General features: G+C 52.4%; 1 protein-coding gene across 3 annotated transcripts in view; it reads left to right on the forward strand.

Moving 5' to 3' along the window:
* The window catches only part of PMM2 (phosphomannomutase 2), a 29,370-nt gene that overhangs the window by 12,674 nt on the left and 4,835 nt on the right, over nt 1-11,861 (forward strand). For 2 of the 3 annotated variants that reach the window (XR_013337350.1, XM_077773282.1), the window contains exons 5-7: nt 1,384-1,483; nt 1,613-1,688; nt 2,778-2,893. Coding sequence is in view for 2 of the 3 variants with exons in the window: in XM_077773282.1 (XP_077629408.1) it covers nt 1,384-1,483; nt 1,613-1,688; nt 2,778-2,893 (292 nt within the window). In the remaining variant the exon portion in view is untranslated. Of the gene's footprint in view, nt 1-1,383; nt 1,484-1,612; nt 1,689-2,777; nt 2,894-6,788; nt 6,919-11,861 lie in introns of those variants that run through there. The other variant, XM_077773283.1, reaches the window with a different exon arrangement.

The following is an 11,861-nucleotide window of genomic DNA, read 5'->3' on the forward strand; positions in this document are numbered from 1 at the left end:
GGGGGGGGGGGGGGGGGGGGGGCGTGTCAGGAAGCATCTCAGATGCGCGTGTCTTGCTAGGTCATTTGCCGCCTTCTGTGCACTCTGAGCACAGCTGGGAGAGGATGCAGCGATGGGATTTTGCCCCGTCGACTTGACCTGACAAGCATTCATTGCTTCCCAACTGTAAGAACTGGGACATCTGATTTCTCAAGACCCTGTAGAGGTAGCCGGAACCACCTCAGCCCCTCTGTGAGGCTCCGAGAGGCGCCCCAGGTCACACGGTGTCGCAGTAGGCAGCATTGGCCTTGAAGCAGCCCTCCGCTCAACGCTGGGCACATGTCCCCGGGAGTTACAGGTGGCTGGTGGCTCGAGATCATGTGGTTTCTGTTGGACAATGAGTTTTACCGTTACTAAAGAGCTATTTATTCTTAAGGTGGAATTGAATTTTTAAAAAAAAGCTCACAAGGTATTTGAGTTTTTAAGAAACTATCTTGAGATGGAAACTAGGGACATGGTGGGGGAAATGGGGTTTTTGGTAAATATCTTCATTCAGAGTGACTAAAAAAGTGTAACTCTGTTCTCATTTTCCGTGGTCACAGCCACCACTTAACAGCAGTTGGCCACAGGTGCCCTGTGCTTCCGCAGTGATTGCGGAGGCTCAGCAGGCCATTCTCGGAGCCTCTTCCCAGAGCTTTGCTTGGTCACGTCAGTGCACTCAACGTGTTGCCAGCAAAGGTGTCTGACACATGAATTTCCAGACTCCTGGGGGGCCTTAGAGTTGTTAATCCTTTTCATAGTTCTTTATTAACAGTAAAGTTCACTGCCCAACAGACATCAGGTGAGCCACATGTGCAATTTTTAAGTTTTCTATAGCCGTATTAAAAAAAAAGCAGAAAGGAACAAATGAAATTAATTTTCATCACGTTTTACTTAGCCCAGTATATCCAGAACATAATTTTTTTTTTAATGTTTTATTTATTTCTGAGAGAGCGAGAGAGACAGTGTGAGCAGGGGAGGGTCAGAGAGAGAGGGAGATACAGAATCTGAAACAGGCTCCAGGCTCTGAGCTGGCAGTCAGCACAGAGTCTGATGCGGGGCTCGAACCCATGAACCGTGAGATCATGACCTGAGCTGAAGTCGGACACTTAACCGACTGAGCCACCCAGGCGCCCCTGGAACATAATCATCTTAACGTATAATCAGAATAAAACATTTCGAATGATGGGGACATTCTGCATCTTTGAAATCTAGTCTCCGTGGGATTGGCCACAGCTCTGGGCTCAGTGGCCGCCTGTGGCACACGGCTGCCACGTAGCTGAGCACAGGCCTGGGTCTTACCCTGAGTATCCACCCGTAGCGTTGCCCACATAAATAACGTGTCGGGGCCTGTCTCCTCCCCAGAGGCACTTTCATCGAGTTCCGAAATGGGATGTTAAATGTGTCCCCCATTGGAAGAAGCTGCAGCCAAGAAGAGCGCATTGAGTTTCACGAACTCGATAAAGTGAGTCCCCCTGACACCACGTGGGCTGACGAAGAGAAGATGTGCTGCCGCATGGCCAGTGGTTGAAGGGTGCTCTCTAAACTGCAGTGAGGTGATCCGTATCTGGTTTGTTTTTGTTTTCTTTTCCAGAAAGAAAACATAAGACAGAAGTTCGTAGCAGATCTGCGGAAGGAGTTTTCGGGAAAAGGCATCACGTTCTCCATAGGTACCGTGGGCGCGGACGGGCTTCAGGAGTGGGTGGTTAGTCACGGGATTGCCTTGGGCCAGCGCGCTCTTGAAATTGAACTGTGGCCAGTTTGCAGGTGGGCAGGAGGATTTGGGGAGCAGTCCTTGGACGGGGAAACCCTGCTATGCGGTCAGCCCTCCCGGAGACCTGCCCAGGCTGCTGGGAGGGTTCTGAATTCTCACGCAGCAGGACCCTTCCTCCTGGCCCGAGGCTGGGTAGACTCCGGAACCTGGTGATGTTTTGGCATCAGGGAACCTTGGCAGTCAGTAGGTGTGGTTTTACAAATCGAGAAACCAAGGCCCTGCATGGAAAGGGGACTTGGCTGAGCTCAGGCAGGTTTTCTCTACACCGGGAGGCTGTCGTGCAGACTCTTCTGGTGTCTGACATAGAGTTCTTTCTGTGGTGCACGTGTCTCGGCCTTGGTTTTTGGTAGGATACGCCCATCAGATGCTCTAAGCCAATGATTTCCCTTGTGCTCATGAGTCATTACTTAAAGCCCCTCGTTTTACGAGCTCGTCTAAGGGTACAGCTGTGGAAAACTGGAATTGCAAAGGGCTTATGTCTGTCAGATGAAGGGGTAGATTCTTCAGCCTTGAACTGTGAGGTGTTCACCCCCGACAGAGCTCTGGCGGGGTGGTCCTTGCCCCTGAACACTGCCTGCAGGTCCCCTTCCCCGTGCTTTTTCTTCCTCCTGCGAGATGAGCCACACGCAGCCTGCTTCTGGGTGTCGTCCCCCAGGGGCGGGCCCAGCTGAGCGAATCGGGGACCAGACTCCTGGCCAGCGTGCTGCAGATTGACCACACGCTTGGCGAAGCGCGTGAACACAGAGGCCTGCCTCGGTCTGAGCTGGCAGTTTGTCACGCTTTTACATCCCAGGTGAAATCGTCTTGGGGAGACACATGTCACATTCATTTCTAGAACCTGTCCCTAAGGAGCATAAGTAGCAAACGAGGCTGTTAAAAATCGACCTCGGCCGTCCAGTTGCTGCTGGGTAAGCGGCACGCTCTTTTCAGGGCCGGGTCCCTCGCCTCCTTCCCACCTTTAGCTTCTGTGTTCCTGGCCCTGCAGGGGGCCAGATCAGCATTGACGTCTTCCCTGACGGATGGGACAAGAGGTACTGCCTGGGACACGTGGAAAAAGATGGCTACAAAACCATCTACTTCTTCGGAGACAAAACCATGCCAGTGAGTACACAAGTGTTTTCTGGAGTTCGATTGTTCAGTTTGGGCTGGAAAAGGGGAAGCGGACAAACATGCTTTTTCCCTTCATCTTCGTGCTCTGACACCGGACGGCTCAGCCGAGGCAGAAATTGAGCTTTTGTGAGTTCAGCATTGCCCGTTGCACGCACCTTCTAGAGCTGCTGCCGCGGTCGGCACGTCACAGCCCTGGGCTTGGGCACGGCTCCACTGCACTTCCCCCCGGGGCGTGCAATGTGAGTTTAGCACAGGAGTCCTGGCTGGTAGGAAGACAGGGAGTCACGTGTGTCTGAAATTCGAGAGACCGTGCCAGGGACAGTTTAGAGCTGGACGTCACACACACAGGGTCCGAGAGCCACCTGGAGCTGTGGGAAATCCTGGGTCTGGACTGAATCCAAATCAGGACCGGGAGCAGAGCCAGGTCAAAGGCCAGCACGGAGAAGGGTTTCTCCAGAGCCACCACGACGGCAGGACAGGTGGGCCCCTAGGTGGTTGGAGAAGTGTTGAGGCCCCGGGCTGTCATATCTAAAGTTCTCACTCGGCCGGGAGAAAGCACACTCAGGATTAAAATAGAGAGATGGCTAATGTCCAGGAAAAGACAAAAGCCCCACATAAGGGTCCTTACTCCGTTTTTATTAGAATCAGAGGCTTATAAACGTGCTGGACGTGCACAAAGAGACTATGAATCTGAACAGTAACTCGTGGATGTGACGGAAAGAGGGTCTTGAAGATATTCAGGGTTAGGGGTTTGGGTTAATACAAAACAGAATCCTGACACCGGGCAGTAGGGGGGAAGGGTGTTTACGGCGGACGTGAGGCACCACCTCTGTTTATCTCAGCGAGCCCAGGGGATGGGACGGGCAAATAACGTCAGGTTAACAAGGCACCTTTTCTTTTGTTGATCACCCCCTCTCTGGGCGGCTTCGGCGGAGTGCAGGGGGCTGTGGCCCCATTTACCTAATGCTTACCTAATGGCCTGCCTTCCCGTGAGAGCAGCTTTCTGCTGTAGTACTAAGTTGGGGGGGGCTTTACGCCCTCAGTGCCTAATCTTGCTTACCTCCTATACCTTTGCACCCTCCCCCTCGATCCTGGGGTCCTAATCTTGTTTACCCACACTGGGGTGTGAGCATGCTATGGTTTCATACTTCTTTATGCCTTGGTGACCTGTTGGTATAAGCCTGGGGGACTCCTCAGCTCATTCCCTACAGTTCCCCCTTTTTGTTTTTCTTGATTCTTCTAGTTTTGTGTTCGAGGACTGTCATGTCAGGCTCCTGGTCCTTCTTTTGGATGGTCCGAAGGGTGATTCTGCAAAGACATAAAAAGAAGCATAGCAAAAGCATTCCGCTTTTATCCAGAATTTGAGATGGGTGCTGGCCTTGAGAAAGGATTCAGGACACGCCACACTTCCCAAGAATCAGCCCATGTATTATTAAGCTGATTGTCTGCATTTAGTAGCTGTTGGAGCAAAGTCATATCTAAATTTTCTGTATTGTCAGAGGGATAGGAAGGAAGTGTCCAGGTGTCTCTGGACAGCATCCCAAGCGTGGCAGTGATTGTAAGGGATGCCAGTCATGCAGACCTGCTGATAGTGAGGGTCATAGGGCAGTTTGGGTGGAGGAACAGGGCCTCCACTCTCTTTGCAGTAAATTCCACTGCAGCCTCAAGAGCCTCAAGGCGGGCCAAGACTTGTTTATCCATGGAAGTCTGGGTATAAATTCTTTGGTAGTGCTGGCCATAAATTCATCAAGGACATGGGCCGTCTGGTAGTATGATGCAGGCTAACCCTGGCTGCAGTGGCGGCAGCAATAGCGCCTGCTGCTGCGAGGATGCCCATGGCTAACAGGCCAACACCTCTCTTCTGCCTCGCAGCAGAGGGCCAGTGTCGGTAAGTGTGGAATGCACACCCAGTCCTGATGGATGCACTTAGGGCTCAGAGCTGTTAACAGGAGCCCAGGCTGGGATGCGCTAAGTACCAGTAAGGAGGAGATGGTTATTTGGGTGATGTTACTCTTACTTAGCAGGACATAAACCAGCCCTGGGGAGTGGAGCTGTAATAATCATTTCCTAATTGTTGGAGCTGTAAGGTGGAGGTAGAAAGAGAGCGTAGGGAGAAGGACGCAAATTGCTTGTGGTGCCGGGAGGCCCAGGTTGGGTTCGCAGGGCGTTTTACAGAAGTTTCACCATGGCTGATAGAGTGAAGAAAGAAAGACCTAGCTGCCAGAGATTAACAAGCCATGGTCCTTTTAATTTCCCTTTATGTGCAGAAATTATAGAGCCAGACAAGCCTCCATCTTTTCAAAAAATATTCTCTCTACTAAACCGGTTGAAGGATATGGTCTTATTAGAATATTTTGTCTCAAGATGTCCTTTAGGAGCCCCGTCAGAAATACTCCAGTGAAGATTGTGCTCAGTCTCTCCCTAACAGGTTGTCCAGGGAACATTGGCCCAGGGGTGCTCTGAATATTTGAGACTAGAGCAAGCTGTAACGTTAGGACTATGAGATATGCCTGTTTTAAGCTTGTGGCTGAGAAAAAGGTAAGATTGCCTTGTAGAGGTGTTGGGCTGTACATGTAAAAGCCGGTTGATTTTTAGTGGGAGACAAGCAGAGAAGTTGTTAAAGTTTCGTAACACTCATAGGAGGTCCTGGAGGAAGCCACCACTGAGGTCTCGGCCTATAACACCAATGCTCTTGTTCCGTTTGGAAGGGCGGTTAAAACCGGCTCCTTCCGTGAGCTCTGTCATTATTGCTAATTGGAATATCCCTGCCTAGGAGTCTTAGGCTATCAGATATAGGTGGGTTGAGGAGATGAGCCCAATGTGAATATTGAGCTTGGCCTGGACAAATGAGGGCAAGGAGTAGAATCACGGTTACACATTCTGAAGACCGAAATCACGGCCGTCAGATGTGAATTAGGGGTGTATGTGAGATCACTGTGTTGTAAGAGGATGCCGGCCTGGCTAGACAGGCGTTTAAGGCTTCCCCATGCTGTATCAGGGCAGTGACTTACGTTTGTGGAGTGGCTTCAGGATGAGGCGTCCATGAAGAGGCTTCTTCCATCTTGAAAACGGGGGCCAGTGGCCGTTCAGTCATTCTCTGGAAGGTCTGGTTCATGAGAAGGTGTCCTAGGGGTGCCGGGGTAAGGAAGGCTTTACCACACGAGAGAGGGAATCCACAGAAGGCCGGAACCTGAAAGAATACAAGCATATTCTTGACCCCAGGTGAGAAGTTTAGTGGGCCCAGTCCGTGAGGACCCCCTTTCAGGGGTTTTGCACAGCACCATAGGGTGAGAGGGTTTATCTTATTTTGAAGAATGTCACTCAGCTGCAGTTGGTCCGTGAGGATTAAGATTTTTAAAGTTAAGAGTAAACATAGCACATCAAGAAAGAGCTGAGATTGTAATGCAGACAGGCAGGGGTATCTCCCCCTTTTTGCTTTTTTAACTTTTTTTTAACGTAATATATGCTCATTTTACAATTGATTGGCCTTGTGGATTATAAGGAGTGGGTAATTTCACCCAAGGCTTAAGTAAAACAACTTAAAAGGGTGTGTGGTTCTGTTGTTTTACCTTTTTTGTTAAAATTATATTCATTTATTTACTTATTTTTTACCATTAACAAAAATGTGTTTTCTCTGTGGTTGTTGTAGGATGCACTCGTTATTTTGGCCCAGTAGTAACTTGCATGCTGATCCTTGGCCGTTAAGGCAGGGGGCTAAAGGGCCAGAGTTGAGATCTGTTCCCGTCTTTTTCAGCAGTGCCCACAGAAATACGTTTCCGCCATGTGGATATCCACTTGTGGTGTACGGTGGGCTAAGTTTAGTCAGTTGGCTCCCATGTATCTTAGTAAAAGCCCTTCATGTATCGTCCGTCCCTCTGCTAAACAGGAACAAACAACTGCGGGATTTGGAGCGGCACTGAGTATTGGCATCATTTTCCCAGCCTTTGGATCAAAGGAGGAAGAATTTTAATCTTAACCCCAGTCTGTCCTGACCACACATAAAATTTCCTTTTAAAGATTTTTCTTCATGAACCTCCTACAGTTTTTCTTGGCGTTTAGATCTTGTCCCAAGCCATTTTTTTTTTCTAAATAACCAGTCTCATTTAGGACAAAATTACTTATTTTTACCTTCAACAAAAATATATTTCCATTACTTCTATCTTTTTTTATATCTCATTTCCTACATAGTTGCTTTTTAAAAAATTTTATCTGTTTTAACTACATTTAGCAGAATTTTAACTGTTAGAAACCTTAGTCTCCAGTGAAGACTAAGCAGTAACCAATTGTGAATGGTCTGTTACGTTAGAAAATTTTTTAGGTGGTAGACTCATGAATCCATTCAGCATAAAGCATGGATTTAAATATTCTTAGTTAATTTATGTATTTATTTTAGAATAAGTCAGAAGCATAAGCCTGCGTTTAGTAAGCAAGCCTTCAGGTCCCACTTGATTCGGAAGAGGCCTGAGTGTCCAAAGAACACAAGTCAATTTATCATTTAAGCAAAACGTTCAAGTTTTAGGTCCCCACAGGCCCTGAGAGCTGTCTTTAACAGTTGCCTGTGAACTGTGGGCAGAGCTAACCATCACTTTCAGCCATCGGGCGGCCATTGGCTAATAGACTGGAGCAGAGAGAACACGTAAACCTTAGTAGAATAAAGTTGTAGAACTTAGTCATAGTTCATGTGGGTCCCCTTAATGTTTTCCGGTGGAACCAGTGAGGGAATTGGAAGTTTAAGGAGGTGTTCTTCACCTTTGACAGTGTGGGGAGGAGGACCAGATGCCACCAGAGAAGCAGGTGGCACCCCAGGCAGCTTAGAAACTAGAGGGGGAATGGAGGGTGGGAAAGGTGAGGGGCCCCTGAAGGCAGGCAGAAGCGCAGGGGACAGAGAAAGAGTTCACGTGGTCCTAAAGCCCGTCGGCTCAGACGCAGGAGCAGATACGGATTTGAGTTTGGTTTGGTTTCCCACTAGTGGAATCAGGCAGCCTTTGTCGGCCCGAGAGGACAGGGAAGTTCCCCGAAACAAAAGGAGTTTCGGCAGCTGCTTGGGGGAATACTCCTTAAAGTCTCTATCCCAGAGTACACTAGCCAGAGATGGTCGGAGGGTAGAGGGAGAAACAGGGAGAGACCGTTAGAATCCCTCTGTTAGGGAGGCCTGCGTAAAACACCGCAGGGTCTTAGCGAATTGTTTCACTGACAGCGATGAGGAGGTGGGGCCGCGGTTGGGAATACTGCCCCCTGCCAGGCAGCTGTCAAGTCCTGCACAGCACGAGCCACGCAAGCGCCCTGAAGCTCTGGGGCAGCGACAGCGTCCCGGGCACACGGGCAGTAAGTGCCACGGAGAGTTTCCCCAACACCCATCGCACAAGGGCGGTGAAGGCCGTGGAGCTGACCTGTCGTCTGTACTTTCACTGTGTGCACGGGCCGCCTTTCCTGGACGTACTGTCCACTCTGCCTGACAGCGGGCCACAGCTGCAGTTCACCGGCCTTGGGCGCTTTTTTAATGTCCTTCCGCACTGGGGCGAGGACTTCACGAGGGCCGGTCGGTGAGGTTTTGAGGCTGGATGTCATCCCACCCTTTGAGGGGGAGGGGCATCCTCTGGCTGTAAAGGCAGCAGAGGCACAGCCTGATTATAGGGGGACTGAGGTTTCTCCTCCTCCTCAGGTAACCCTGAATCTTCACATGCACCGTCCGAACTCAAGGGCAGTGTGGACGATGGACCGGGGGAGGGTTACCTCACGGGGGGACACTAGCCGCTTCACAGTGCCTGGTCTTCCGCGTTTCTTCTACTCGCTCCCACACGTTAAGATCCTAAGTTCCTTGTTCTGTGAACCAGAGCAGTTCAGCAGGACAGCCCATAACCTGCAGCCTCCGACTTCACAGTCGCCCCTGCTGTGTCTCCTTCCCAGTGACTGAAGAATTTGAATGTGGCAGCTCTGCTCAGCGGCCGGGCAGGGAGCCAGGGAACTTCCAGCGATTTCTCTCCACGGGCTCCGCTGCGGCGAGTCCCCTTACCTTGTCAGGTAGAGGCTGTACCCGGCACGTTTCCTTCCCGGAGCTCCTTCACCGCGTTGGCCCGCGGCCCCCTTTCCTTCCGTCACGTAGGGTCACCGGCTGTTGCAGACTCTGGGTCTGAAGCTCGCTCTCGGCCAGGGAGAGCGTGGACGCGATTAAAATAGAGACCTGGCTAATGTCTGGGAAAAGACCAGAGCCCCACATAAGGGTCCTTGCCCCGTTTTTATTAGGATCAGAGACTTACAAACGTGGTGCTGGACATGAGGGGAAGGGGGTCTTGAAGATATTTGGGGTTTAGGGGTTTGGGTTAATACAAAATAGAATCCTGACGCCGGGCGGAAGGGTGTTTACGGCAGACATGAGGCACCACCTGTTTATCTCAGCGAGTCCAGGGGATGGGACGGTTCGGGCAAATGACCTCAGGGTTAACAAGGCGCCTTTTCTTTTGTTGATCACCCCCTCTCTGGGCGGCTTCACCGCACCGCAGCCCAGTGCGGGGGGCTGTGGCCCCATTTACCTGCTTACCTAATGGCCTGCCTTCCCGTGAGAGCAGCTTTCTGCTGTAGTACTAAGTTGGGGGGGGCTTTACGCCCTCAGTGCCTAATCTTGCTTACCTCCTATACCTTTGCACCCTCCCCCTCGATCCTGGGGTCCTAATCTTGTTTACCCACACTGGGGTGTGAGCATGCTATGGTTTCATACTTCTTTATGCCTTGGTGACCCGTTGGTATAAGCCTGGGGGACTCCTCGGCTCATTTCCCACACCGGGCCCTCTCCAGACACCTCCCCTTCAATCCCTGTCACGCAGTCAAATGCCACCCACTGATGGGAGTCCCCTTGCCATCGGAGGCCCCGTTCCGGGCCCTGGCCATCTCGCACCCAGCAGGTGCATCACGTGGAGGTTTGATCCCTGTGGTCTCGGGTCCAGAGTCCTTGCTGCTCTGCCAAGGTTTTTCTGGGACGGATCTACCTGCCTTCAGCAAGGCCCCCCATCCAGTCCTCCAGCGTGAGGGACTCTGGGGCCGCACAGTCTCACGTCCGTCTTCCTAAATGATGAAACTGGGACTCAGAAAGGGTAAGGGCCCTGCCCAGTGTCACACAGCTAGTGACACAGCCGGTGGCACTGGAACAGACTTCCTGCTCTTCAGGCAGGTGGCTTCCAGCCCCGTAAGCCGTCCCTCCGTCAGGGCACCCGAGGGTCTCTGCTGGCTCCCTGACGGCACGGTGCCCGTCAGCCCGGTTCTCAGTGACGTCGCGTGGCTTACAGCTGGTCCTTTTGGTGACAGGCTCTGGGTGCAGGCTCTGAAAATGTCCCTGAGGATACGTGTTTAGAAAAAGCAGGCTCCTGAAACTGCACTTGGGGTCTTGGTGGGCCGGGTGCCCCTGCAGCGAGCGGCTGTGGAGCAGCCACCCACAGCATGTGGACCGTGCTGCCGGAAGGTGGGCCGTGAGTGAGCACAGAGCGCCTCCTGCAGGCTGCTTCGTCCGGCCAGCTGCTGTGTGAGCACGCCTCAGCCGTGCGCGCTGGCTCCGCCTCACCTGCGTTCCCCTGGATGCTTGCGTAATGTCCCATCCCCGTGGAGCATTAGAGAAAGTGCGGGGGCTCCTGGGCCGCTCACTGGGTTGAGCGTCTGACCCTTGATTTAGGCTCAGGTTGTGATCTCACAGTTCGTGGGATCAAGCACGCTGTCGGGCTCCTCCCTGACAGCACAGAGCTTGCTTAGCATTCTCTCTATCCCTCTCTCTTTGCGCCCCCTCCTTTGCACATGCGCTTTCTTTCTTTCAAAATAAACTTTAAAAAAAAACAAAAGATCGGGGTGCCTGGGTGGCTCAGGCAGTTGATCGTCTGACTTTAGCGCAGGTCACAATCCTGCGATTTGTGGGTTCGGGCCCCTTGTCGGGCTCTGTGCTGACAGCTCGGAGCCTGCTTTGGATTCGTTGTCTCCCTCTGTCTCTGCCCCTCTCAAAAGTGAATGAAGATTTTAAAAAATGAAAGAAGAAGAAATGAAGAAGGCTGAGGGATAAAGTGTACGTCCCTGTGACTTACCCGCTGACCGGCCTCCCAGCCTTTCCTCTGTGTGGATACGGTCCCCCGGGGGCTGTGTGACCCTCTGGCAGGAAGGCGTGCTTCATCTACCCCGTCCTCAGCACAGGTACCGGGGCTGTGGCCACTGCCGTGGCCGAGGCCGTGGGGACATTCTCCCCCATTGTCTGCCCTGTGCCGGTGTCAGCGGCTTCCTGGAAATGGGCACGGACAGTCAGGCATCTGAACCTTTAAACAGCGCACTAGTTCTTGAAACTTCAGGCACAGAGCAATCTAAGTACCGGCCCTCAACTTCTCAAATTCTGTGACCGAGGTTTTGAAAGCTGCTTTCTATTAAGGCAGACCTTTGTGCTGGCCTCTAGGGAGATGGCACCTGAGCCGAGAGCTGTCTGTACAAAGCCATCTCCCTGCCCAGCACCACAGGCTTGGAGGCCTGCCTCTCAGCCGCCTCCGCCCACCGGGGGCTGGGGTCCCACAGAGCCCCCTCCCTGCCTTCCCTGCCTGGAGCGGCCCCAGAGAGCCAGGGCTGGGGGGGGAGGGGGGGACTACTATGTTGTCCCCTGCTTGGCCACATCACATCTGCCCTGGGGCGCCCGCCCTCCTGCCCACAGGCCACAACACCCAGGATCTGTTAAAATGCAGCTCCAAGGGCAGGCTTGAGGCCCCGGCCCAGCCTGGAGCGCCATGGTTTGCCGCAGGGAAAGGGATGGCTGGGGGCCCAGAGATCGGTCCCCCGCACTGGCCTGCATGGCTTTCCCAGGGCTGTGCCCCCACCCCCCACCCCTCCTTTCCACACTCCCAGGTGAGACAGCTTTGGCCGGCTTCCCACCTCCTGGCTTCAAGGCCCTTGGAACATGGAAACCTTCTAATACTTACGCCTTTGTGGCTGGGGAAGGGCACCC

The sequence above is a fragment of the Crocuta crocuta genome, unplaced genomic scaffold, assembly GCF_008692635.1.
Source record: "Crocuta crocuta isolate KB4526 unplaced genomic scaffold, BGI_CrCroc_1.0 scaffold16, whole genome shotgun sequence".
NCBI classification, from domain to species: Eukaryota; Metazoa; Chordata; class Mammalia; order Carnivora; family Hyaenidae; genus Crocuta; species Crocuta crocuta.